The sequence below is a fragment of the Ranitomeya imitator genome, chromosome 1 (genome assembly GCF_032444005.1).
Source record: "Ranitomeya imitator isolate aRanImi1 chromosome 1, aRanImi1.pri, whole genome shotgun sequence".
NCBI classification, from domain to species: Eukaryota; Metazoa; Chordata; class Amphibia; order Anura; family Dendrobatidae; genus Ranitomeya; species Ranitomeya imitator.
In genome coordinates this window covers 360,397,003-360,424,259 of record NC_091282.1, presented here as the reverse complement: position 1 = coordinate 360,424,259, position 27,257 = coordinate 360,397,003, and the positions used below count along the sequence as shown (strand labels likewise).

General features: G+C 43.7%; 1 protein-coding gene across 2 annotated transcripts in view; it reads left to right on the top strand.

Annotated features, from left to right (window-relative positions):
• NFATC4 (nuclear factor of activated T cells 4) overlaps positions 1-27,257 on the top strand; it is a 190,662-nt gene that overhangs the window by 89,699 nt on the left and 73,706 nt on the right. For both annotated transcript variants that reach the window (XM_069761042.1, XM_069761051.1), the window contains exons 2-3: positions 18,482-19,556; positions 19,724-19,886. In XM_069761042.1, the coding sequence (XP_069617143.1) occupies positions 18,482-19,556; positions 19,724-19,886 (1,238 nt within the window). The remainder of the gene's footprint in view (positions 1-18,481; positions 19,557-19,723; positions 19,887-27,257) is intronic.

The window sequence follows — 27,257 nt, the reverse complement described above, 5'->3', positions numbered from 1 at the left end:
ACGAGAAGATAACCAAACCAGATCCCCAACACGAAGTCGGGGACCCACACGGCGTCTGCGATTAGCGAAAAGTTGAGCCTTCTCCTGGGACAAGGCCAAATTGTCCACTACCTGAGTCCAGATCTGCTGCAACCTGTCCACCACAGAATCCACACCAGGACAGTCCGAAGACTCAACCTGTCCTGAAGAGAAACGAGGATGGAACCCAGAATTGCAGAAAAATGGAGAGACCAAGGTAGCCGAGCTGGCCCGATTATTAAGGGCGAACTCAGCCAACGGCAAAAAGGACACCCAATCATCCTGGTCTGCAGAAACAAAACATCTCAGATATGTCTCCAAGGTCTGATTGGTTCGTTCGGTCTGGCCATTAGTCTGAGGATGGAAAGCCGAGGAAAAAGACAGGTCAATGCCCATCCTGCCACAAAAGGCTCGCCAAAACCTCGAAACAAACTGGGAACCTCTGTCAGAAACAATATTCTCAGGAATGCCATGCAAACGAACCACATGCTGGAAGAACAAAGGCACCAAATCAGAGGAGGAAGGCAATTTAACCAAGGGCACCAGATGGACCATTTTAGAAAAGCGATCACAGACCACCCAAATGACTGACATCTTTTGAGAAACGGGAAGGTCAGAAATGAAATCCATCGAAATATGTGTCCAAGGCCTCTTTGGGACCGGCAAGGGCAAAAGCAACCCACTGGCACGTGAACAGCAGGGCTTAGCCCTAGCACAAATCCCACAGGACTGCACAAAAGTACGCACATCCCGTGACAGAGATGGCCACCAGAAGGATCTAGCCACTAACTCTCTGGTACCAAATATTCCAGGATGACCAGCCAACACCGAACAATGAAGTTCAGAGATAACTTTAGTAGTCCACCTATCAGGGACGAACAGTTTCTCCGCCGGACAACGATCAGGTTTATTCGCCTGAAATTTTTGCAACACTCGCCGCAAATCAGGGGAGATGGCAGACACAATGACTCCTTCCTTGAGGATACTCGCCGGCTCAGATGAACCCGGAGAGTCGGGCACAAAACTCCTAGACAGAGCATCCGCCTTCACATTTTTAGAGCCCGGAAGGTACGAAATCACAAAATCGAAGCGGGCAAAAAATAACGACCAACGGGCCTGTCTAGGATTCAAGCGCTTGGCAGACTCGAGATAAGTAAGGTTCTTATGATCAGTCAATACCACCACGCGATGCTTAGCTCCTTCAAGCCAATGACGCCATTCCTCGAATGCCCACTTCATGGCCAGTAACTCTCGGTTGCCCACATCATAATTACGCTCAGCAGCTGAAAACTTCCTGGAAAAGAAAGCACATGGTTTCAACACTGAGCAACCAGAACCTCTCTGTGACAAAACCGCCCCTGCTCCAATCTCAGAAGCATCAACCTCGACCTGGAACGGAAGAGAAACATCTGGTTGACACAACACAGGGGCAGAACAAAAACGATGCTTCAACTCCTGAAAAGCTTCCACAGCAGCAGAAGACCAATTAACCAAATCAGCACCCTTCTTGGTCAAATCGGTCAATGGTTTGGCAATGCTAGAAAAATTACAGATGAAGCGACGATAAAAATTAACAAAGCCCAGGAATTTTTGCAGACTTTTCAGAGATGTCGGCTGAGTCCAATCCTGGATGGCTTGGACCTTAACCGGATCCATCTCGATAGTAGAAGGGGAAAAGATGAACCCCAAAAATGAAACTTTCTGCACACCGAAGAGACACTTTAATCCCTTCACAAACAAAGAATTAGCACGCAGGACCTGGAAAACCATTCTGACCTGCTTCACATGAGAGTCCCAATCATCTGAGAAGATCAAAATGTCATCCAAGTAAACAATCAGGAATTTATCCAGATACTCACGGAAGATGTCATGCATAAAAGACTGAAACACAGATGGAGCATTGGCAAGTCCGAACGGCATCACTAGATACTCAAAATGACCCTCGGGCGTATTAAATGCAGTTTTCCATTCATCTCCTTGCCTGATTCTCACCAGATTATACGCACCACGAAGATCTATCTTAGTGAACCAACTAGCCCCCTTAATCCGAGCAAACAAGTCAGATAACAATGGCAAGGGATACTGAAATTTAACAGTGATCTTATTAAGAAGGCGGTAATCAATACATGGTCTCAGCGAACCATCCTTCTTGGCTACAAAAAAGAACCCTGCTCCCAGTGGTGATAACGATGGGCGAATATGTCCCTTCTCCAGGGATTCCTTCACATAACTGCGCATAGCGGAGTGTTCAGGCACAGATAAATTAAATAATCGACCTTTAGGGAATTTACTACCAGGAATCAAATTGATAGCACAATCACAATCCCTATGCGGAGGTAGGGCATCGGACTTGGGCTCTTCAAATACATCCTGATAATCAGACAAGAACTCTGGGACCTCAGAAGGAGTGGATGACGAAATAGACAAAAATGGAACATCACCATGTACCCCCTGACAACCCCAGCTGGATACCGACATAGAGTTCCAATCCAATACTGGATTATGGGTTTGCAGCCATGGCAACCCCAACACGACCACATCATGCAGATTATGTAGCACCAGAAAGCGAATAACCTCCTTATGTGCAGGAGCCATGCACATGGTCAGCTGGGTCCAGTACTGAGATTTTATTCTTGGCCAAAGGTGTAGCATCAATTCCTCTCAACGGAATAGGACACCGCAAAGGCTCCAAGAAAAACCCACAACGTTTAGCATAATCCAAATCCATCAGATTCAGGGCAGCGCCTGAATCCACAAACGCCATGACAGAATACGATGACAAAGAGCATATCAAGGTAATGGACAGAAGGAATTTTGACTGTACCGTACCAATGACGGCAGAACCTATCGAACCGCTTAGTGCGCTTAGGACAATCAGAAATAGCATGAGTGGAATCACCACAGTAGAAACACAGACCATTCAGACGTCTGTGTTCTTGCCGTTCAACTCTGGTCATAGTCCTATCGCACTGCATAGCCTCAGGTTTAATCTTAGACAATACCGCCAAATGGTGCACAGATTTACGCTCGCGCAAGCGTCGACCGATCTGAATGGCCAAAGACATAGACTCATTCAAACCAGCAGGCATAGGAAAACCCACCATGACATCCTTAAGAGCCTCAGAGAGACCCTTTCTGAACAAAGCTGCCAGCGCAGATTCATTCCACAGAGTGAGTACAGACCACTTCCTAAATTTCTGACAATATACTTCTATATCATCCTGACCCTGGCACAAAGCCAGCAAATTTTTCTCAGCCTGATCCACTGAATTAGGCTCATCGTAAAGCAATCCAAGCGCCAGGAAAAACGCATTTACATTACTCAATGCAGGGTCTCCTGGCGCAAGAGAAAATGCCCAGTCCTGAGGGTCGCCGCGCAAAAAAGAAATAATAATCAAAACCTGTTGAATAGGATTACCAGAAGAATGAGGTTTCAAGGCCAGAAATAGCTTACAATTATTTTTGAAATTAAGAAACTTAGTTCTATCACCAAAAAACAAATCAGGAATAGGAATTCTTGGTTCTAACATAGATTTCTGATCAATAGTATCTTGAATCCTTTGTACATTTGTAACGAGATTATCCATTGAAGAGCACAGACCCTGAATATCCATGTCCACACCTGTGTCCTGAAACACCCAAATGTCTAGGGGAAAAAAAAGACTGAACACAGAGCTGAGAAAAAAAAATGATGTCAGAACTTCCTTTTTCCCTCTATTAAGAATCATTAGGTGGGCTCCTTGTACTGTTATGTAGCCAATCCAGTGACACAGTGTGCCAGCAATCAGAGCACATACAGTGATTTGATGATAACCCAAAAACAATAGAACGAGCTCTGAGACGTGGAATCTCTGTAGACCGCAATACCTGAACCTATCCTAAACACAACTAAAGGCAGCTGTGGATTGCGCCTGTCACTACCTATGCAACTCGGCACAGCCTGAGGAGCTGACTAGCCTGAAGATAGAAAAACAAGCCTGACTTGCCTCAGAGAAATACCCCAAAGGAAAAGGCAGCCCCCCACATATAATGACTGTTAGCAAGATGAAAAGACAAACGTAGGGATAAAATAGATTCAGCAAAGTGAGGCCCGATATTCTAGATAGAGCGAGGATAGCATAGAGAACTTTGCAGTCTACAAAAAACCCTAAAGCAAAAAACCACGCAAAGGGGGCAAAACGACCCACCATGCCGAACTAACGGCACGGCGGTGCACCCTTTGCGTCTCAGAGCTTCCAGCAAAAACGAATAGACAAGCTGGACAGAAAAAGTAGCAACAAAAGCAAAGAAACACTTATCTAAGCAGAGCAGCAGGCCACAGGAAAGATCCAGAAGCTCAGGTCCAACACTGGAACATTGACAAGGAGCAAGGAAGACAGAATCAGGTGGAGTTAAATAACAAAGCAGCCAACGAGCTCACCAGAACACCTGAGGGAGGAAGCTCAGAAGCTGCAGTACCACTTGTGACCACAGGAGTGAATTCAGCCACAGAATTCACAACAGGAAAGCAGAACAGCAAAAATTACAACATAAAAAGCATACAGAGAAAGTAAAAAACACAATTTCCGATTCATGTGAGAATAATTGGAATGGCACATTTAAAGTAACAGACAAGAAATCATCACTTGGTTGGTTTATTGATTCAGGAGCAACGAGTCATATGACAAGTGACAAGAATTTATTTACTGATCTTGATTTAGATAAGAAAGAAGCCATTTATCTCGCAGATGGAAGCAAAATAACCGCAGAAGGTATCGGACAAGGTATGCTAAATTGTTCAAACAAGTTCGGGCAAGATTCAAAGATACTTGTACAAGATGTGTTGTATGTTCCAAAATTGGAAGGCGGATTATTATCTGTGAAACGTTTAACAGCAAAAGGACTTACAGTGAAATTCAAAGACAATGAGTGTGCAATTATTGCAGGAAACAAGGTGATAACCAAAGTCAAGGCAGATGAACAATTATATCATTTTGACACACCAAAGGAACAGATGAAGGTATGTACACATGATCACAAAAACTGTATTCACATGTGGCATAGACGTCTAGGACATAGACACCCTGACAGTATAAGGGAACTACAGAGAAAAGAATTGACAAAAGATTTAAAGATATCAGATTGCTCAATTACCATAAGATGTGATTGTTGTATAAAATCCAAAGCCACAAGGATATCTATTCCAAAAGAAAGTGAGATGAAAAGCGAAAGACCACTTGATTTGGTGCATACTGACGTATGTGGACCCATGAAAGTGACTACATCAGGAGGCAATAGATACATGTTGACTTTTATAGACGATTACTCAAGATACACAGTCACATACTTATTTAAAAACAAAAGTGAAGTTTTTGATAAACTTGTAGACTATGTAACAAGATCAAGTAACAAATTTCAAAGGAAGCCAATTGTCATCAGAAGTGATAATGGAGGTGAATTTACAAGTCACAGAATAGAAGACTACTTAAGACAAAATGGGATAGAACACCAGAAAACTGTTCCATACACACCTGAACAAAATGGAGTAGCAGAAAGGAAAAACAGAACTCTAACAGAGATGATAAGATGTATGCTGACTGATTCCAAACTACCAGAGAAATATTGGGGTGAGGCAGCAATGACAGCTACTTATCTACAGAACCGACTTTTTTGCAGAAAACTGACGAAAACTCCATATGAACTGTGGCAAGGTATGAAACCAAGTGTCAATCATTTAAAAGTTTTTCGATGTAAAGTTTTCATATTCATTCCAACAGAAAAACGTTCCAAACTTCAAAACAGATCCATGGAAGGAATATTTGTTGGATATAGTGAAAATTGCAAAGGATACAGAATCCTAGATCCCAAAACAGACAGAGTTACGGTGAGTAACAGTGTGACATTCATTGAAGATTTGAATGAAGATATTATGATTTCAGTTGAAACAAAAAATGAGAAAACCAATAATGACACAACTGAAGAAATATCTGATGAGAAAAAAGCAGAAGTTAATGAAGAACAAAATACTGAAAGTGAAGAATCACAACTACAAACAGACACAGAACCAAGACGTTCAATGAGAGAGAACAAAGGAAAACCACCAAAACGTCTCTCATACAAGACAAGCACAAGAAAAATCTATGAGCCTACTTCTTGGGAAGAAATATCTAAACTTCCAGTAGAAGAAGCTAATAAATGGATAGAAGCAACAGAAACAGAAATTAAATCCATGCAAGATTCAAATACATGGACACTGACAGATTTACCAGAAGGAAGAAAAACCATAGGATGTAAATGGATTTTTAAAGTTAAATACCAAACAGATGGCACAGCTGAAAGATACCGAGCAAGACTCGTAGCTAAAGGGTATTCTCAAAAATATGGAGAAGACTATGATGAAACATTTGCTCCAGTTGTCAAACACACTACAATAAGAACTTTACTTACAGTTGCAGCAATGAAACAGATGCAACTGAGACATCTGGATGTAAAGACAGCTTTTCTGAATGGAGATTTAACAGAAGACATTTATATGGAACAACCTCCAGGATTCTTAGATGAAAGAAATCCAAACAAAGTTTGCAAACTACAGAAAAGCATATATGGTTTAAAGCAAGCAGCTAAAGCGTGGAATGACAAAATCACGGAAGTACTTACAAATGAAAAATTTCAAAGAAGCAAAGCTGATCCATGCTTATACACAAAAAGGCTGATTAATAGATGGATTTACATACTCATATATGTAGACGACATTTTGATTTGTTTTGAACAAGAAAGGGATAACGAAAACATTCTAAAAATCCTGAAGCAACATTTCGAAATCAAAGACTTGGGAAATGTAAAACAATACCTAGGAATACAAGTAGAAAGAGAAGAAGATGGAAGTTTCCTACTGAATCAAAATCACATGATTCAAGACATAACAGAAAAATTTGGATTAAAAGATGCAAAAACAGTAAAGTCTCCAATGGAAACTAATTATCTCAAAGAGATGAACAGTGAACAAAATATGCTACCAAATAATGAAGAATACAGAACAGCAATAGGAAAACTACTGTATCTAGCGACCGTTACAAGACCAGACATCGCAGCAGCAGTAGGAATCCTTAGTAGAAAGGTATCAAAACCAAATAAAGCTGATTGGAATGCCGTGAAGAGAGTAATACGTTATTTGAAAGGAACTAGCAATGTTAAGCTGAAATTACCCACAAGCGATGATTGCATTTTAACAGGATATGTTGATGCAGATTGGGCTGGAGATCCAACTGACAGAAGATCTACCAGTGGACATATTTTTTTCCTCTCAGGTGGACCAATAAGTTGGACAAGTAAGAAACAGTCAATTGTGACACTATCTTCAACAGAAGCAGAATATGTTGCCGCAGCACATGCGAGTCAAGAAGTACTGTGGTTAAGACAATTGTTGACAGAATTAGGACAACCAAAGTTGGCACCAACAAAACTAAAATAGGACAATCAAGGATGTCTTGTTCTTGCTCAGATGGAAAGAGTCAATCCAAGAACCAAACATATTGATGTGAAATATCATTTCTTGAGAGATCATCAGGAACAAGGAGTCTTGAAGTTAGAGTACTGTCCTACTGAAGAAATGACAGCAGACATTTTCACGAAGGCGTTGAATGCTGATAAACATCAGAGACTAATAAAAAAGTTGGGTTTGATTGAATAAGTCCTTACTGTTGAGAAAGGGTGTTGGCATATGCAACAGATTGGGACTTATTATAAGTGAAAGGAGGACTTTATACTAACCAGACAGCAGATGGCGATAGTGTGTAAAGTTATATACTTGCTGTAATGTGGGGAGGGAAGCTCTCAGTGGTTGGTTGTTTTTCTTACTTTCGTTTTTGCTTTTCTTCATGAATGTGTTGTCTTCAGTGCACGGACTGTGTGACACTGAATTGTATCTCATGTTTATCCAGTATGAAGTAAATACTGTTTACTCAAGATATCTTGCTGATTGAAGCTTTCCTAAGTACAGCGGTGACTGCAAGAAGATGCACTCTGCAACACTAAAAGAGATGATGTGGTCCCACAGCACCTTTATCATAACATAATCTAGTTTATTTAGTATTGTTGAACAACTGTTACTAGGGCACTTTGGAGAAATGGCTGTAAGGCTGATTCCACCCCATCAAATCAATGTAACACTGAGCTGTTAATGTATTTGGAATGAAGACCCCAGTGTCTAGCTACAGTACATTATGCCACCCTTGGGAGTAGAACTGGTGTGAAGTTCACTTCTTAAGGCTTCTACATGGTGTTGCCCATATGCTTACCATACCAATTTCTGGTTTTCATTGCATCTAATACAAAAAAGGACTTGTAGCTGAAGAGGATAAACCTCCACTGCAATCTTGGTCTGCACCATATTAGCCTACGAGAGTGGTTGCGTGGGGTCAATGAAACATCTGTAAGGTGTCCAGGATGGTAGTCGTGGCAATGAGCTGTAGTGTTCTCACACCCTGGCACCCCACAAAGGAAACATAGTGTCCCGTCTGTTGTATGTGAGATGTGCACAGCAGGACACTTACAGTAAACACTGGGATTCCCTCTTGCTCCATATTCTTGGCTTCTGATTCAGGGTTTGCACAAACAACTCCAGACTCCATGTCCATACTTGGCATTCCTATAGCTTTCCTTGCCTTCTCTGACAACTTCCTTCCAGAAGATACTTATAACCCTGTCTCGTCTGACAATCTCTGTCTCTCCCGGCAATCTCTGCCTCTTTTGACAATCTCTGTCCCGCAGATTCTCCTTTCACTTCTGCAGTATCTGTGCCCTTAGGTCCACCAAATTCCTCCCATTCCCCTGGTCCGGTTTTAATAGGGAAAGATGAAAGGTGTGCTCAGTTCTGTCTAGTCCCTGGCCATAGGCCCGGATCCTCCTTGGAATGGTTACCGCATAAGATGGTGACCACTTGCATACTGCTCAGCCTGGGGACCCTTCTTGCATCAGCAACTTCTCTCCGACGGCTCTCTGTCTGCTCTCTCTCATTGCTGTATCACTACTCCCCACTAAACAGGAAGTTCATTCACTATCACCCACTGCTCTGTACTACACCCATCTGTAACTCCTCCCTGTCTAGAAAACCCCTTATGCTATCTATGCATGTTCTAACACTCTCATTCCCTATCTCTATGGTGCTCCACTAATCTATTCCTAAGATTCTCCTATTCTACTGCTACCCTTATATTCTATCTCCTATAGCATTCCCTAACCCTATGCACAATACATGTAAAGTACACACACATTAAAATGACAATAAACGAATACATTAACATTCATAAACTCTAAGGGACTGCACGTCTTTAATGTGAACACTGTTCAAGGAGGGGGAGGCACACGACGGCCTCTGTCACCCCTTACACATCTGTAGCTTGACGTATGACTCGTAGCCCAATGTTGTCAAAATGTTTCCTGATGGTTTGTGTAAACACTGGTTGATGCCTTCTGTGACGCCCATCTTCATTCAGTGAAGTAGCCATTTTAACAAAGCGTTTCAGGGCAGGAACCATTTTTCAACTCGACAACACCAGGCCTCATGTTGCTCGTGCTACTGTGAACAGCTTGCGATGCCTAAACGTGCTACCGTGGCTTACTGCACCTCTGAACTTGTTTCCCATCAAGCTTTTCTGTGATGTCATTGGTTGGCAATTACAAAGGTGGCTACCATTAGCAGATCTAAATGATTTGCGTGTCCAAGTGCATTCCTCATACAACCATTAAATACATCATTGTAGAATTCTAAAGCTTGTAATTGCATGTATTACTGCACATGGCGCTCATACTCAATACTAAATAGATTGAGAGATTTTGAAAATGTTTCAATATTTTTTCATTTGTATATCATTAACATGTCTTCAAATCCTGTGATTTCCATTATTTCACAACTTGTCAACCATGCACACTTTGTAAAAAGATAAGATAATTTTATAAGATCATGTTATAGGTTAAAGGACACACGCAAGCAAAACAAACTCCACATTGATACCGTCATCAAAGTATCCTTACCAACTATATTTGAGTTAAAGACTTCATCTGTTTTCAAATCAATCATTCTTTGTCTGGCCCTTTCTCTAAATATATAATCACCATGCATATTAAAGGTCTCAAAACATTATATAGTATATCAGTGCAAACAGGTACCTTCTATGCAACCATATCTATACATCCATATGTGCCATCAAAAGATATTTGCATATTTCAACCCCGTCATATAAGAGGCAGGTGGGTGAATTGAGGTTAGAGTGCTGAGACCTAATATTCACTATCACAGGCTGACACAGCAGAAGAAAACTCATGTGCGAGAACCGTATATGGATCCTTTGCAGTCCAATAGTTCATCGTAATGCTAAATTTTACCTCCCTTGAAGGTGGAAATTGGCCCCCTTATCTCTTGGACCCTTGTGAGTCTGCACAGGTTGTCCAATGATATGCCTGCCCCTTTTCACTATCGCCAGTTGCATCCCAAACTTTTAATGTTTGGCATAGATAAAACCTAACTAGACATGTATTTCATGTATGTACCATATGTTTTTATATTATGAGTATTAAAGGGACACTGTCACCTGAATTTGGAGGGAACAATCTTCAGCCATGGAGGCGGGGTTTTGGGGTTTTTGATTCACCCTTTCCTTACCCGCTGGCTGCATGCTGGCTGCAGTATTGGATTGAAGTTCATTCTCTGTCCTCCATAGTACACGCCTGGGCAAGGCAAGATTGCCTTGTGCAGGCATGTACTACGGAGGACAGAGAATGAACTTCAATCCAATATTGCAGCCAGCGGGTAAGGAAAGGGTGAATCAAAAACCCCAAAACCCCGCCTCCATGGCTGAAGATTGTTCCCTCCAAATTCAGGTGACAGTGTCCCTTTAAATCATAGCATTATCCACTCCAGGATATATCCTTTGTCACCTCCTTTGCCTCAAGGAAGCTGTTCAAACATTCTCTTTCCTGGCTCTTATGATTTTATCTAGTTTTCTTGCCTGTCTCACTATAAAAAGAAACAATATTGGGATGAGACAATAAGGCTTTAAATGGGGAGGGATGGTTGTTTCTCCCTGTAATGAAAAGCATGAATAGCATGAGACCTGTCAAAATCTTATGCTCCCATGAAATGGATCTAAGTTGACTATTTTTGGTTTCTTGGGATATCACGTGCAGATGAATTGTTGATCATAGCTTTTACATATCAGAACACAGAGCTTATTTCAAGTAACTTAGTAACATAGTTATTAAGGTTGAAGGAAGACTTTAAGTCCATCTAGTTCAACCCATAGCCTAACCTAACATGCCCTAACATGTTGATCCAGAGGAAGGCAAAAAAAACCCATGTGGCAAATAGTAAGCTCCACATTGGGGAAAAAAATTCTATCCCGACTCCACATACGGCAATCAGACTAGTTCCCTGGATCAACGCCCTATCAAGGAATCTAGTATATATACCCTGCAACATTATACTTTTCAAGAAAGGTATCCAATCCCCTCTTAAATTTAAGTAATGAATCACTCATTACAACATCATACGTGTTGTGAATTCTGTGATCAAGCTCCCTCCTGTAGTCACGAGTGGTACTGCGGCTTCTGAGTTTCCTTCCTCAGGTGATGAGGATAAGTCGTTAGGTGCTGCTCTATTTAACTCCACCTAGTGCTTTGATCCTGGCCTCCAGTCAATGTTCTAGTATTGGTCTTGCTTCCTCCTGGATCGTTCCTGTGGCCAGTCTGCTCAGCATGAGCTAAGTTTTGCTTGTGTTACTTTGTTGCTATATTTTCTGTCCAGCTTGCTTTTTTGGTTTTGCTTGCTTGCTGGAAGCTCTGAGACGCAGAGGGAGCACTTCCGTACCGTTAGTCGGTGCGGAGGGTCTTTTTGCCCCTCTGCGTGGTTGTTTGTAGGTTTTTGTGTTGACCGCAAAGCTATCTTTCCTATCCTCGGTCTATTCAGTAAGTCGGGCCTCACTTTGCTAAATCTATTTCATCTCTGTGTTTGTATTTTCATCTTAACTCACAGTCATTATATGTGGGGGGCTGCCTTTTCCTTTGGGGAATTTCTCTGAGGCAAGGCAGGCTTATTTTTCTATCTTCAGGACTAGCTAGTTTCTCAGGCTGTGCCGAGTTGCATAGGGAGCGTTAGGCGCAATCCACGGCTACCTCTAGTGTGGTTTGATAGGTTTAGGGATTGCGGTCAGCAGAGTTTCCACGTCTCAGAGCTCGTCCTATATTTTGTGGTTTTTGTCAGGTCACTTGTGTGCTCTGAACTTCAAGGTCCATTGTGGTTCTGAATTACCTATTCATAACAGTACTGGAGGCCCAAAGTACTATGCTTCTCAATAGAGGGAAAAAAGAAGTTCTGAGACCATTTTTTTTTCTTTGCACTGTGTTTTGCCTTTTTTTCCCCTAGACATTTGGGTGGTTCAGGACACAGGTGTGGTGATGGACATTAAAGGTCTGTCTTCATGTGTGGATCTTCTCACTGCAAGAGTACAAAATATTCAAGACTTTGTGGCTCAGAATTCTATGTTAGAACCAAGAATTCCTATTCCTGATTTGTTTTCTGGAGATAGAGCTAAATTTCTGAGTTTCAAAAATAATTGCAAACTGTTTCTGGCGTTGAAACCTCGCTCCTCTGGTGACCCAGTTCAACAAGTTAAGATCGTTATTTCTTTATTACGTGGCGACCCTCAAGACTGGGCATTTTTCCTTGCGCCAGGAGATCCTGCATTATGTAATATTGATGCATTTTTTCTGGCGCTCGGATTACTGTACGATGAACCTAATTCAGTGGATCAGGCAGAGAAAAATTTGCTGGCTCTGTGTCAGGGTCAGGATGAGATAGAGATTTATTGTCAGAAGTTTAGAAAGTGGTCTGTGCTCACTCAATGGAATAAATGTGCTTCGGCAGCAATCTTCAGAAAGGGTCTCTCTGAAGCCCTTAAGGATGTCATGGTGGGATTTCCTATGCCTGCTGGTCTGAATGAGTCTATGTCTTTGGCCATTCAGATCGGTCGACGCTTGCGTGAGCGTAAATCTGTGCACCATTTGGCGGTATTATCTGAGCATAAACCTGAGCCTATGCAGTGTGATAGGACTGTGACCAGAGCTGAAAGGCAAGAACACAGACGTCAGAATGGGCTGTGTTTCTACTGTGGTGATTCCACTCATGCTATCTCCGATTGTCCTAAGCGCACTAAGCGGTTCGCTAAGTCTGCCACCATTGGTACGGTACAGTCGAAATTTCTTTTGTCCGTTACTTTGATCTGCTCTTTGTCTTCCTATTCTGTCATGGCATTTGTGGATTCAGGCGCTGCCCTGAATTTGATGGACTTGGAGTTTGCTAGGCGCTGTGGGTTTGTCTTGGAGCCCTTGCAGTGTCTTATTCCATTGAGAGGAATTGATGCTACGCCTTTGGCCAAGAATAAGCCTCAGTATTGGACCCAGCTGACCATGTGCATGGCTCCTGCGCACCAGGAGGATATTCGCTTTCTGGTGTTGCAAAATCTGCATGATGTGGTCGTGTTGGGGTTGCCATGGCTACAAGTCCATAACCCAGTATTAGATTGGAAATCAATGTCTGTGTCCAGCTGGGGTTGTCAGGGGGTACATGGTGATGTTCCATTTCTGTCTATCTCATCATCCACCCCTTCTGAGGTCCCAGAGTTCTTGTCTAATTACTGGGATGTATTCGATGAGCCCAAGTCCAATGCCCTACCTCCGCATAGGGATTGTGATTGTGCTATCGAGTTGATTCCTGGTAGTAAGTTTCCTAAGGGTCGACTGTTTCATTTATCTGTACCTGAGCACGCCGCTATGCGGAGTTACGTAAAAGAATCCTTGGAGAAGGGTCATATTCGGCCGTCGTCATCGCCATTGGGAGCAGGGTTCTTTTTTGTGGCCAAGAAGGATGGTTCGCTGAGACCTTGTATTGATTACCGCCTTCTAAATAAAATCACGGTCAAATTTCAGTACCCCTTGCCGCTGCTATCTGATTTGTTTGCTCGGATTAAGGGGGCTAGTTGGTTCACCAAGATAGATCTTCGTGGTGCATATAATCTTGTGCGTATTAAACGGGGCGATGAATGGAAAACTGCATTTAATACGCCCGAGGGCCATTTTGAGTACCTAGTTATGCCATTCGGACTTGCCAATGCTCCATCAGTATTTCAGTCCTTTATGCATGACATCTTCCGAGAGTACCTGGATAAATTCCTGATTGTATACTTGGATGATATTTTGGTCTTCTCGGATGATTGGGAGTCTCATGTGAAGCAGGTCAGAATGGTGTTCCAGGTCCTGCGTGCTAATTCTTTGTTTGTGAAGGGATCAAAGTGTCTCTTTGGTGTTCAGAAGGTTTCATTTTTGGGGTTCATTTTTTCCCCTTCTACCATCGAGATGGACCCTGTTAAGGTCCAGGCCATTTATGATTGGACTCAGCCGACATCTCTGAAGAGTCTGCAAAAGTTCCTTGGCTTTGCTAATTTTTATCGTCGCTTCATCTGTAATTTTTCTAGTATTGCTAAACCATTGACCGATTTGACCAAGAAGGGTGCTGATGTGGTCAATTGGTCTTCTGCTGCTGTGGAAGCTTTTCAAGAGTTAAAGCGTCGATTTTCTTCTGCCCCTGTGTTGTGTCAACCAGATATTTCGCTTCCTTTCCAGGTTGAGGTTGATGCTTCTGAAATTGGAGCGGGGGCTGTTTTGTCGCAAAGAGGTGCTGATTGCTCGGTGATGAAGCCATGCGCCTTCTTTTCCAGGAAGTTTTCGCCTGCTGAGCGAAATTATGATGTTGGCAATCGAGAGTTGCTGGCCATGAAGTGGGCATTCGAGGAGTGGCGTCATTGGCTTGAAGGAGCTAAGCATCGCGTGGTGGTCTTGACTGATCACAAGAACTTGACTTATCTCGAGTCTGCCAAACGGTTGAATCCTAGACAGGCTCGTTGGTCGCTGTTTTTCTCCCATTTTGACTTTGTGGTTTCGTACCTTCTGGGCTCTAAAAATGTGAAGGCGGATGCCCTGTCTAGGAGTTTTGTGCCCGACTCTCCGGGTTTGCCTGAGCCGGCGGGTATTCTCAAAGAGGAAGTAATTGTGTCTGCCATCTCCTCTGATTTGTGGCGGGTGCTGCAAAATTTTCAGGCTAATAAACCTGATCGTTGCCCAGCAGAGAAACTGTTTGTCCCTGATAGGTGGACGAATAAAGTTATCTCTGAGGTTCATTGTTCGGTGTTGGCTGGTCATCCTGGAATCTTTGGTACCAGAGATTTGGTGGCTAGATCCTTTTGGTGGCCGTCTCTGTCGCGGGATGTGCGTTCTTTTGTGCAGTCCTGTGGGATTTGTGCTCGGGCTAAGCCCTGCTGTTCTCGTGCCAGTGGGTTGCTTTTGCCCTTGCCGATCCCGAAGAGGCCTTGGACACATATCTCTATGGATTTTATTTCGGATCTCCCCGTCTCTCAAAATATGTCGGTCATTTGGGTAGTTTGTGATCGCTTCTCTAAGATGATCCATTTGGTACCCTTGTCTAAATTACCTTCCTCCTCTAATTTGGTGCCTTTGTTCTTCCAGCATGTGGTTCGTTTACATGGCATTCCAGAGAACATCGTTTCTGACAGAGGTTCCCAGTTTGTTTCGAGGTTTTGGAGAGCCTTTTGTGCTAGGATGGGCATTGATTTGTCTTTTTCCTCGGCTTTCCATCCTCAGACAAATGGCCAGACTGAACGAACCAATCAGACCTTGGAAACATATCTGAGATGTTTTGTTTCTGCTGATCAGGATGATTGGGTGTCCTTTTTGCCGTTGGCTGAGTTCGCTCTTAATAATCGGGCCAGCTCGGCTACCTTGGTTTCACCGTTTTTCTGCAATTCTGGGTTCCATCCTCGTTTCTCTTCAGGGCAGGTTGAGTCTTCGGACTGTCCTGGTGTGGATACTGTGGTGGACAGGTTGCAGCGGATTTGGACTCATGTAGTGGACAATTTGACCTTGTCCCAGGAGAAGGCTCAACGTTTCACTAATCGCAGACGCTGTGTGGGTCCCCGACTTCGTGTTGGGGATTTGGTTTGGTTGTCATCTCATTATATTCCTATGAAGGTTTCCTCTCCTAAGTTTAAGCCTCGTTTCATTGGTCCGTATAGGATTTCTGAGGTTCTTAATCCTGTGTCTTTTCGTTTGACCCTTCCAGATTCTTTTTCCATCCATAACGTATTCCATAGGTCATTGTTGCGGAGATACGTGGCGCCTGTGGTTCCATCTGTTGATCCTCCTGCCTCGGTTTTGGTGGAGGGGGAGTTGGAGTATATAGTGGAGAAGATTTTGGATTCTCGTGTTTCGAGACGGAAACTCCAGTATCTGGTTAAGTGGAAGGGTTATGGTCAGGATGATAATTCCTGGGTCTTTGCCTCTGATGTCCATGCTGCCGATCTTGTTCATGCCTTTCATATGGCTCATCCTGGTCGGCCTGGGGGCTCTGGTGAGGGTTCGGTGACCCCTCCTCAAGGGGGGGTACTGTTGTGAATTCTGTGATCAAGCTCACTCCTGTGGTCACGAGTGGTACTGCGGCTTCTGAGTTTCCTTCCTCAGGTGATGAGGTTAAGTCGTTAGGTGTTGCTCTATTTAACTCCACCTAGTGCTTTGATCCTGGCCTCCAGTCAATGTTCTAGTATTGGTCTTGCTTCCTCCTGGATCGTTCCTGTGGCCAGTCTGCTCAGCATAAGCTAAGTTTTGCTTGTGTTACTTTGTTGCTATATTTTCTGTCCAGCTTGCTTTTTTGGTTTTGCTTGCTTGCTGGAAGCTCTGAGACGCAGAGGGAGCACCTCCGTACCGTTAGTCGGTGCGGAGGGTCTTTTTGCCCCTCTGCGTGGTTGTTTGTAGGTTTTTGTGTTGACCGCAAAGCTATCTTTCCTATCCTCGGTCTATTCAGTAAGTCGGGCCTCACTTTGCTAAATCTATTTCATCTCTGTGTTTGTATTTTCATCTTAACTCACAGTCATTATATGTGGGGGGCTGCCTTTTCCTTTGGGGAATTTCTCTGAGGCAAGGCAGGCTTATTTTTCTATCTTCAGGACTAGCTAGTTTCTCAGGCTGTGCCGAGTTGCATAGGGAGCGTTAGGCGCAATCCACGGCTACCTCTAGTGTGGTTTGATAGGTTTAGGGATTGCGGTCAGCAGAGTTTCCACGTCTCAGAGCTCGTCCTATGTTTTGTGGTTTTTGTCAGGTCACTTGTGTGCTCTGAACTTCAAAGTCCATTGTGGTTCTGAATTATCTATTCATAACACATACGGCAGAGAGTTCCATAGTCTCACTGCTCTCACAGTAATGAACCCGCATCTGTTATTATGCCTAAACCTTCTTTTCTCCAGACGTAGAGGATGCCCCCTTGTCCCTTGTCCCTGTCTCAGGTCTATGATTAAAAAGATCATCAGAAAGGTCTTTGTACTGTCCCCTCATATATTTATATATTAAAATAAGATCATCCCTTAGTCTTCGTTTTTCCAAACTTAATAGCCCCAAGTGTAATAACCTATCTTGGTATTGCAGACCCCCCCAGTCCTCTAATAACCTTGGTCGCTCTTCTCCAGAACTGTGCACAGTATTCTAAGTGTGGTTGAACTAGTAACTTGTATAGAGGTAAAATGATGTTCTCCTCATGTGCATCTATGCCTCTTTTAATGCATCCCATTATTTTATTTGCCTTTGTAGCAGCTGCCTGACACTGGCCACTGTACATGAGTTTGCCATCCACCCATACACCCAGGTCTTTTTCATTGACGGTTTTGCCCAGAGTTTTAGAATTAAGCGCATAGTTATGCATCTTATTACTTCTACCCAAGCGCATGACCTTATATTTATCCCCATTAAAGCTCATTTGCCATTTATCAGCCCAAGCTTCTAGTTTACATAAATCATCCTGTAATATAAAATTGTCATCCTCTGTATTGATTACCCTGCAGAGTTTAGTGTCATATGCAAATATTGAAATTCTGCTCTGAATGCCCCCTACAAGGTCATTAATAAATATGTTAAAAAGAAGAGGGCCCAATAATGACCCCTGTGGTACCCCACTGCTAACCGCGACCCAGTCCGAGTGTGTTCCATTAATAACCACCCTTTTTGTTTCCTATCCCTGAGCCAGCTCTTAACCCACTTACACATATTTTCCCCTATCCCCATTATTCTCATTTTATGTATCAACCTTTTGTGTGGCACCGTATCCCGTGTCCTAATACAGTTTATCATTAGCTTTGGGTTATATTTCATGCCCTCAAAAGTAAAAGGGACAGGCATAATGAGTGTTGCATACCAATACAAAATAATTATAAAAGCAATGTCTAATATTTAATGCAAAGGCATTAAACTAACAACATGTAATGTTTAATAGCCAAAAGGAAATAATACAAAGCTGAAAAACTACTAAAAGGATTCATATATCCAGTTACTGTATATTTTTTAACTTTTTTATATCTTTATCACACCACTGCAGATCTGGAATCAGATGACCCTACACTATCCAATGATGTGTCCCCGGACTCTCTGAATACTTGCGGTTCTGGAGGAACAGGAGGTGGAATTGGATGCATTAGTAGGGCAGGCATGCACTCACCACCACCCAGACGATCCTCAGATCATGACATAAATGGAACGTTCATCAGCCAGCCATCTCGGTTTATTCCACTTGGGGGCTCACGCTTCCTTGAGTGTCCCAGTATACGTATAACAAGTGATTCACCCTCAAATAGTGATGGAGAACAAGAAGAGCAAAGCCAAACAGACATGTGGGATGAGAGACCACTTCGTGATCAACTTTTCTTACCCCCAGATCCATATGTGTATCGAGACTCTTTTCTTAGCCGCAGTCCAGCAAGTAGCCATTCCTCATGGAGCATTCTTTCTTCAGAAGCATCCTCTTGTGATTCTCTTGGACAAATGTGTGAAGAGGTGGAAAGAGAGCTTAATGAAGCTGCATCTCGTTTCACACTGACTTCTCCTCTTGGATCACCAAGAGGTTCACCAAAACCGTGGAGTGTCCATAACGATGAATTTTGGCAAAGTGGTCCTTCAGGCCCTTCAACTTCATCTCGAGAAGAACTGTTGTCACCATATGCTCAAGGCCAAATTTCAAGGCCTACGTCACCATGTGGCAAAAGAAGGTACTCAAATTCTAATGAAGATAATATCCATCATACCAGCTCACCTTCCCCTTCTCCTTCACGTAGGGGAAGCCTGGGAGATGAAAATCTGTCTTCTGAAGCTGAGGCTTCTCCTAAGCCGTCAGAGCACAGCCAACAAACAATAGCATCGTCTCAAGAAAGAGGAGATAATATTCCACAAAAAGCCAGAAGAACATCAGCAGAACAAACTGTTGCACCTGTCAGGACTGAGGAATCATCCAGTCCTGCAAAGACTTTTTCCGCTGGAGCATCTGTATGTGTAAGTGACGAAAACAATGTGATGTTCCCTCAAACCAGGAAAGAAAATGTAGGGATGGATTATTTGGCTGTGCCTTCAGCATTGGCCTGGTCTAAAGCAAGAGTTGGAGGACAAAGTCCAATTTTTAGGTAAAGCATAAAATTGTGTCACTATCTTTATATGAAGATTAGTCTGTGTTGAATCCCGTAAATTTAAAGTGTTACAAAAAAGTTTGTATAATTGATAATTATTAATTAATTGACATGGAAAATATTTTAAACAATTACATTAGTTACCGTATGTAATTTGTGTTCAGGTCATCCTCTTTACCACCACTAGACTGGCCACTGCCCTTCCAGTATGAGGGTTTGGAACTGAGAATAGAGGTACAACCAAGGACTCATCATCGAGCTCATTATGAAACAGAAGGAAGTCGGGGTGCAGTGAAGGCTTCACCTGGTGGACATCCTATTGTTAAGGTAATACTGAAATACTGCAACCACATTTCTATACTATATCTTTAACTGAAGTTTCAACCTAGGCCATCTTGGAATATTTCCTTTTAAAGCAGTAACCCCTTTCCATATGCTCCATAAGGTTATATACTGTAGACGTTATAGGCGTGTATCACATACTAGAGACCATTCTATATGGTATTTTATGAGATGCAGACTAAGCATGTAACAATGAGTAAAAGATCGAGCTCACCATCATAGGAATCCCATATAGTTTGGAGCATGGAGGGCGTTCATGTCTGGATGCAATCAGTGGCAGGAAAAAGAAAAAATCCAGCTTCACAAACTTTTAAAAATATACATATATTTTTTTTTATTAGTGAATTATAAGACTCCAGTGAAAAAAATTAGTTACAATTCCAAAGTCATAGATTGGCTACAGGATCCATTGAGAATTCATAGCATAGATGTGTGTTTAACATCCTTAGGCTACGTTCACATTAGCGTTACGCTAATGTGCGTCGCTGTTGCGTCGGCGACGCAGCGTTTAACATAGGGGACGCGTGCGTCTTTTTGCACGCGTTTTCCGACACGTGCGTCGTTTTAGACGCTAGCGTCGGACGCAAGAAAACGCTACAAGTTGCATTTTTCTTGCGTCCGATTTCGTCAAAAAACGACGCACGCGTCGCAAAACGTTTTTCCGTGCATCGCCGCTGCGTCGCCGACGCAACAGCGACGCGACGCTAATGTGAACGTAGCCTAAGTCATGGTAATAACTGGCAATTGCTGTTGTGTTTATATAGTGGTTTGAACAGGTCTGCAGAGTGACAGCCTAATTAAAGGGACTCTGTCACCTGAATTTGGAGGGAACAATTTTCAGCCATAGAGGCGGGGTATTCGGGTGTTTGATTCACCCTTTCCTTACCCGCTGGCTGCATGCTGGCTGCAATATTGGATTGAAGTTCATTCTCTGTCCTCCGTAGTACATGCCTGCACAAGGCAAGATTGCCGAAGATTGCCTTGTGCAGGCATGTACTATGGAGGACAGAGAATGAATTTCAATCCAATATTGCAGCCAGCATGCAGGCAGCAGGTAAGGAAAGGGTGAATCAAACACCCGAAAACCCCGCCTCTATGGCTGAAAATTTCTCCCTCCAAATTCAGGTGACAGAGTCCCTTTAATGTGCACAGGAGTAGAGATGAGCATATATTTCAATGTTCGGTTCAGATTACGATTGCTGAATTTGCAATATTCACCAATTTATTTGCTGAACATAGCCGAACACCACTGGAGTCACTGGTAGGCAAAAACAAACGCATACGCAACACCTTCAAATGGGCCCAAAAGCTGCCAAAACACATTAAATTAGGGGCAGACACAAAAAAAGTGGCTTCAATTCACCCGCAGTACAAACTGTAGAATGTCACGGCAGCAATCAGCCATGCATGAGGTATCAGGGTCTGGGCCAGCATTTACAGCTTATAATTGAATGTCAAACTAAGACGAGGTGGATGAGGGCCTGCTGTGATGGGAGCCCTGATACCACATGCAACAGCTCAATCTGCTTTGATGCTCAACCACACTCAGGTGGCACAAATATCAGTTTCGTGGGCTACTGTTGTCAGAAAAATGTAAGGACAGTAACATGGGTAGTTGACTCAAAGGTAGTGGAGGACATCCAGTCTCAGAGGCTTACTGCTACAGGCAACACACATGAAGGAGACCCAATCATGAGTGTTCACATTTCAAACAATTAGTGGCAAACATCAACAAAGTGGCATCAATTTCAGTAGAAATAGTATAATAGGGACCGACACATCTTCCACTACAACCAACATCAACCATGACTGTTCACATTTCAACAAATTTGTGTTAACATCTGCAGCAGCAACGGTAGGCACAGAAGCCAAACTAAAGATATCACAAACTGCAATTACGCAAGATCATTGCAGCACACTAAAAACTACAACATTGCCTAGCCTGTACAGTCTGTGATTGGGGTGCAAAAGTCCTTGGAGATCCAAGATTTGTTCATCTTGATGAAAGTTAGGTGGTCTACACTTTCAGGAGACAGCCGGCTGCACTTATCCATCAGGACACCACCTGCAGTGCCGAAGACACGTTTTGAGAGAATGTTGGTATGATAAAACCTCCAAAGCATGAGATGTGAGCTCAGGCCAATCATCCAATTTTGGAACACCAAAATATGAAAGAGTTCAAACCCTCCCTGATGGTATTGATATTCAGTCCTAGATATTCCTGCACCATCCTCTCCATCCGTTCACCACATGTCAGACTTGGACTCTGTTGTGCTGGTGCATGAGGTGGTCTACAAAATGTGTCAAAGGACTCTGAAAATGCTTCTACCACTACTATTACTGCTGCTACTGCTAATGTTTTGGCTTTGACAAATTGATATGCTGGAGGTTTGAAGTCTAGAGCTGTGATGCACACTGTGTGCCTCACTGCAGTCTTGGTGAAAACCTCCCTTTAGGTTGTGTAAAAGCGCGTTTCAATACTCCAGCATTCGTGGGTCTCTTTCCAGGGTGGGAAGAATCTGGCAAAATTTTGTCTTATAACGTGGATCTAACAGAGTGGCAACCCAGCAGTCAGCACTATTTTGAATGATAACTATACGGGGATCATGTTGTATATAGTGCAGCAAGAAGGCACTCTTATGTCGGGCTCTTCCATGAGGTCCAAACCCATGATGTGTTGGTGGCTGGGTAACATTGATACTTGTTTCCTCCGCCCCCTCCCGCCAACCACGAACAACAGAGAGGGGATGATTACTCATCTTCTGACAGCTCGCCCATCATCTCTTTTTCCTCCATTTCTTCCTCGGATCTTGCACTAAGAGTTTGTCTGGTATCACCAGCCTCCCTTGATTGCAGTAATCCACCCTCCCTTGGCACCCACCTGTGTGAGGACAGTCTGGAACTTTGAGACAATGTTATCCCTTCCGTATCCTCCTCTGCTTCCTCCTCTTCCTCTGGGACCACCACCTCCTCCCGCATTCTATTCAAAGTCCGCTCCAGCATATAGATGACCAGAATAGTGATGCTGATGATGGCAACAAGTGCAGAATGGAATTCCACCGTGTTGGCACATCACATATGAACCTGTTAACTGGTATGGACAATGACCTCTGTATAGATGCAAGACAATGACCTGAAAGGTGCGAACAGCGGAAGTGAGCACGCAGCTTCCATGCTTTCTTCAGCGGCTCACCCAAGCCAGGATAGTGGCAGAGAAAATGCTGTACCGCCAGGTTGAAGATGTGAGCCATGCAAGGTACATGTGAGTTTGCCTCAGAGTAGGGCCGCTACCAGGTTCGCAACGTTATCGGACACAGCCTTCCCTAAAAGTTCACTGGAGACAGCCATTGCTCAAACTCAGCCTGGAGAGCAGTCCACAACTCTTCAGCTGTACGACTGTGATCTCCAAGGCATATCAATTTTAACACTGCCTGATTTGCCTTGGCTGCGGAGTACAGAGATGGTGGACATTCGCTCTGCACTGTTGGAGCGCATGTCTCATTAAGGCAGAGGTTGTGGAGGAAGCAGAAGCAGTGGAGGAAGTGTGAAATATAGAGGTTTGTCCTGCAAGCCTTGGGGATTCCAAGACTTGTGGAGTAGCACCTTCCCCGCCTGCCACCAGAGTCACCCAGTGCCCAGTCATTAAGATATAATGCCCTTGGCCATGCTTACGCGTCCAAGTGTCTGTGGTTAAATGCACCTAGGCAGACATAGATTTAGTCAAGGAATGAGTGATGTTGTCTGCGACATGCTGGTGTAGTGCAGGCACAGCTTACTTAGAGAAGCAACTGGGCAACTGCTACTGGGGGACTGCGACGGCCATCACCTTTCAGAAACCGTCTGTATCTACCAGGCGGAAAGGCAGCATTTCCATGGCCAACAGATTGGAGATGTGGGGTTCAACCTCTTAGCTTTGTCATGTGTAGGAGGAAACATTCTTTTAAGTGACCACAACTACGGGATCGTGGACTGGCTGCAATGCTGAGAGAGGGTGGAGTGTGGTGAACCAGGCAAACTGCTGGACCATGAGCAAGGTGCAGGCGGATTGATAAAGTTGTGGTGTGCTCGTTCTTTGAGATCTGTCAAAAACAGCCATCATATCTGCTTCCGTTACAGCTGACAGGTTCTCACTCAGTCTGACTGGAGCAGGTAAACAACCCGAGGTTCTGCAGTTGGAGACATGCATCACAATACTTGCCATGGTAACAGAGGAGGAGAAAGAAGCAGCAGATGCGATTAATGGGGCGGCTGATAGTTGTTGATGTCCACTGGTCCACATTTTTGAACAATGGAATTCCCAGAGTAACGCATATTGATTGCGCATGTGAAGGTTCATGCATGTAGTAGTCAAATATTTGCACTTTTTCACTCTACTCGTTTTTTTTTTGCAAAGCTGACAAATTACATGAGTTGGCTCATCCTTTGCGGTGTCAAAAAAGACCCAGGCTAGGCAACCCTTGCCGCCCCGGCGAGCTGCAGACCTGCGAACACTGCTGGCCACAGCCACAGTTGTGGCTGAGGATGCATTGCTCGTAGTGGCTGCATCACTATGTGTCTGCACTGTATGGTGTAACATAACCTCCTTGTCTTCCTCTTCCACCTCCTCAGATGACCTACTCAGCTGCACGCCTCTGTGTTCATGCCAAGTGGGATCTACCATCTCATCATCATCATCATCCTCTGTGTTATCACATTCCTCACCCTGGGAGTCAGCCTCCTCCTCTTCCTGCCCTGACAGCACATAGCAGTCTGCGTGAGCCTCAGATATGAGTTTCATCAGGATAACCTTTCCCCAGGGGTTAACATCTGGTGATGAGGGTCAGGATGCTGCTCAGACTCTTCTTTATCCTGCCCTGGATCCAAGCTAAAAAAAAATTGGGTATCAGTGCAGATGATTTCCTTTTCTTGACTCTGTGAAGCTTTTGAGTACATTTCTGATACCCATGGCATAGAAAGTGTGATCACCTCGGCAGACTCACCCATCTGTGGTTCCCTACAGTCAGCTGGGTGGTTGGAGAGTTGTGACGCTGGGGGAAGCAAGGGTAATTGAGGTTCATCCTCTGTAGACTGTAGTGGGTGTGATGTTGAGGTGGAGGAAGAGAAGGAGAGGTCAATTGAATCTGCACATGCCGTCCACTCGTGCCCATGCTCTTTCTGAGCCTCATCAGCAAGGTGTACCACTTTGTGTCTGCTAAACAAAGGTAGTGATGTAGCCCGCCCAGTAACACAAGTTGTCTGTTGTCTTTGTATAGTACATGACGTTGTTGGTTCACTAGTGCTTTCACAAACATTACCACCTACCCGAAGTACACCTTGAACTCCAAGCCTAATCTCCCTTCCACCACGACTTCACTTTTTCCCAGTCATGTTGCTCAGTGTGGTAGGAGCACAGTATTAGCAACAAAAAAAATAGATTTTTTTTTACTCTTCATGACCTCTGCACACAGCTAAATTTCACCGGCACTAAATGAGAAGGTGAAATATGGGGTGCTGTATCACATGTAGCAAGTGAAAAAATAAGATTTAGAAAGGTATACTCGTACATGGGGCACAATAAAAGCAGTGCACAACAGACTTCTATGAAATGTGCTCTGCTTCCTTTGTCTGTGGACCTCAGTAATGGCACAAAAAAAATGCTGGAATGTCAATTTCATAGCCACATGACACTAGATAGCTAAACTATCTGACTTAGAAACAACCACCTTGCTAACTCGCTAAAATCTTTCAGCAACCAGTCCCAGTGTCAAGAGCAACCTCACTGCACTTTTACATTGTCAAAATGGTACTAAAACAAGATGTCCGCTCTTTATATGGAGAGGAACATGCGATTTCAGCAGCCAATGACAGAATCCGTTGTGTCAGGACATGGTGGATGTTTCCTGTGCCCTGATTCCTGTGCCGCAATATGCACACATAAAGTTAGAGAAAAAAAAATAGTTTACAAGCATGCCGCTTTTGATTAGGAAAAGGGGAGTCGTCTTGATTATTAACAACTTTTTCAGTTTTAATGGTCAAATTTATCTGCAGAGCACAAACATGCCCATGGGAGTGAAATACTCCCCATTAGAGTTGAGCGACTTTTAGTTTTTTCGGATCGAGTCGGATTTCGCGAAACCCGACTTTTCCAAAAGTCGGGTCGAGTGAAATCGGCCGATTATTGCGAAAAGTCGGGGGCCGACTGAAACATGAAACCCAATGCAAGTCAATGGGGAATCAAAGTCGGCAGTGAGTGGAGGACAGGAAAACACCTACAGTGCCCATTTTAATGCCAAAAACATCAATTCTTATTACTTAAGCTTGTCAATCTTAATTTACTTTATAATAATAGTTAGGCATTGAAAACTGGGGGTCATTTGGCTAAAGTTGTGGGGGGGTAGGGCTGGCTCAAGATTTTCGTGGGCCCAGGAAACGCGGAATACGTCACGGCGGTGGATCAGGGAGAGGTAAGTATTTAAACTTTGCAAGTGCTGTGATCCTGAGCAAGCAGGGGGGCCCACTCGTTGGCACTGGCACAGGGCCCCTCATAGTACAGCGGTGTGTTTGATGGCGGGTGGCGCCTCTCACTGGCAGAGACACTTTTGCAAACTATGAGGGGCCCTGTGCCAGTGACGTCGCCAACGAGTATGCCCCCCCTACCTGATGAAGGAACCTGCACTTTCATCTGCACCTTCCTCTTTGTCCCCGTGTAAGGTGGTACAGTATCCTGGAAGGGGAACCTGACTTTCAGCAGGGTCAGATTCTGGCTGTGTAGAGTGCAAGGGGAATGTAGTGGTTTGGGTCAATGTATCAGCAGTCTCATCTAGCAGTGGCTGGGCAATGGGCAGGATGAGGAGGAAACACAGATATAGGCCCAAATAATAAAGTAGGCTAAACGCAGTTCAAAATTGGTAACAGGACTAAACAGGCGGCATTGCTTTGTTCAGTGGAGGACAACTGTAATGAGTGGCAGACACAGTTAGTAGGCCCAAATAATAAAGTAGGCTAAACGCAGTTCAAAATTGGTAACAGGACTAAACAGGCGGCATTGCTTTGTTCAGTGGAGGACAACTGTAATGAGTGGCAGACACAGTTAGTAGGCCCAAATAATAAAGTAGGCTAAATGCAAAATTGGTAACAGGACTAAACAGGTGGCATTGCGTTGTTCAGTGGAGGACAACTGTAATGAGTGGCAGACACAGTTAGTAGGCCCAAATAATAAAGTAGGCTAAATGCAGTTCAAAATTGGTAACAGGACTAAACAGGTGGCATTGCTTTGTTCAGTGGAGGACAACTGTAATGAGTGGCAGACACAGTTAGTAGGCCCAAATAATAAAGTAGGCTAAACGCAGTTCAAAATTGGTAACAGGACTAAACAGG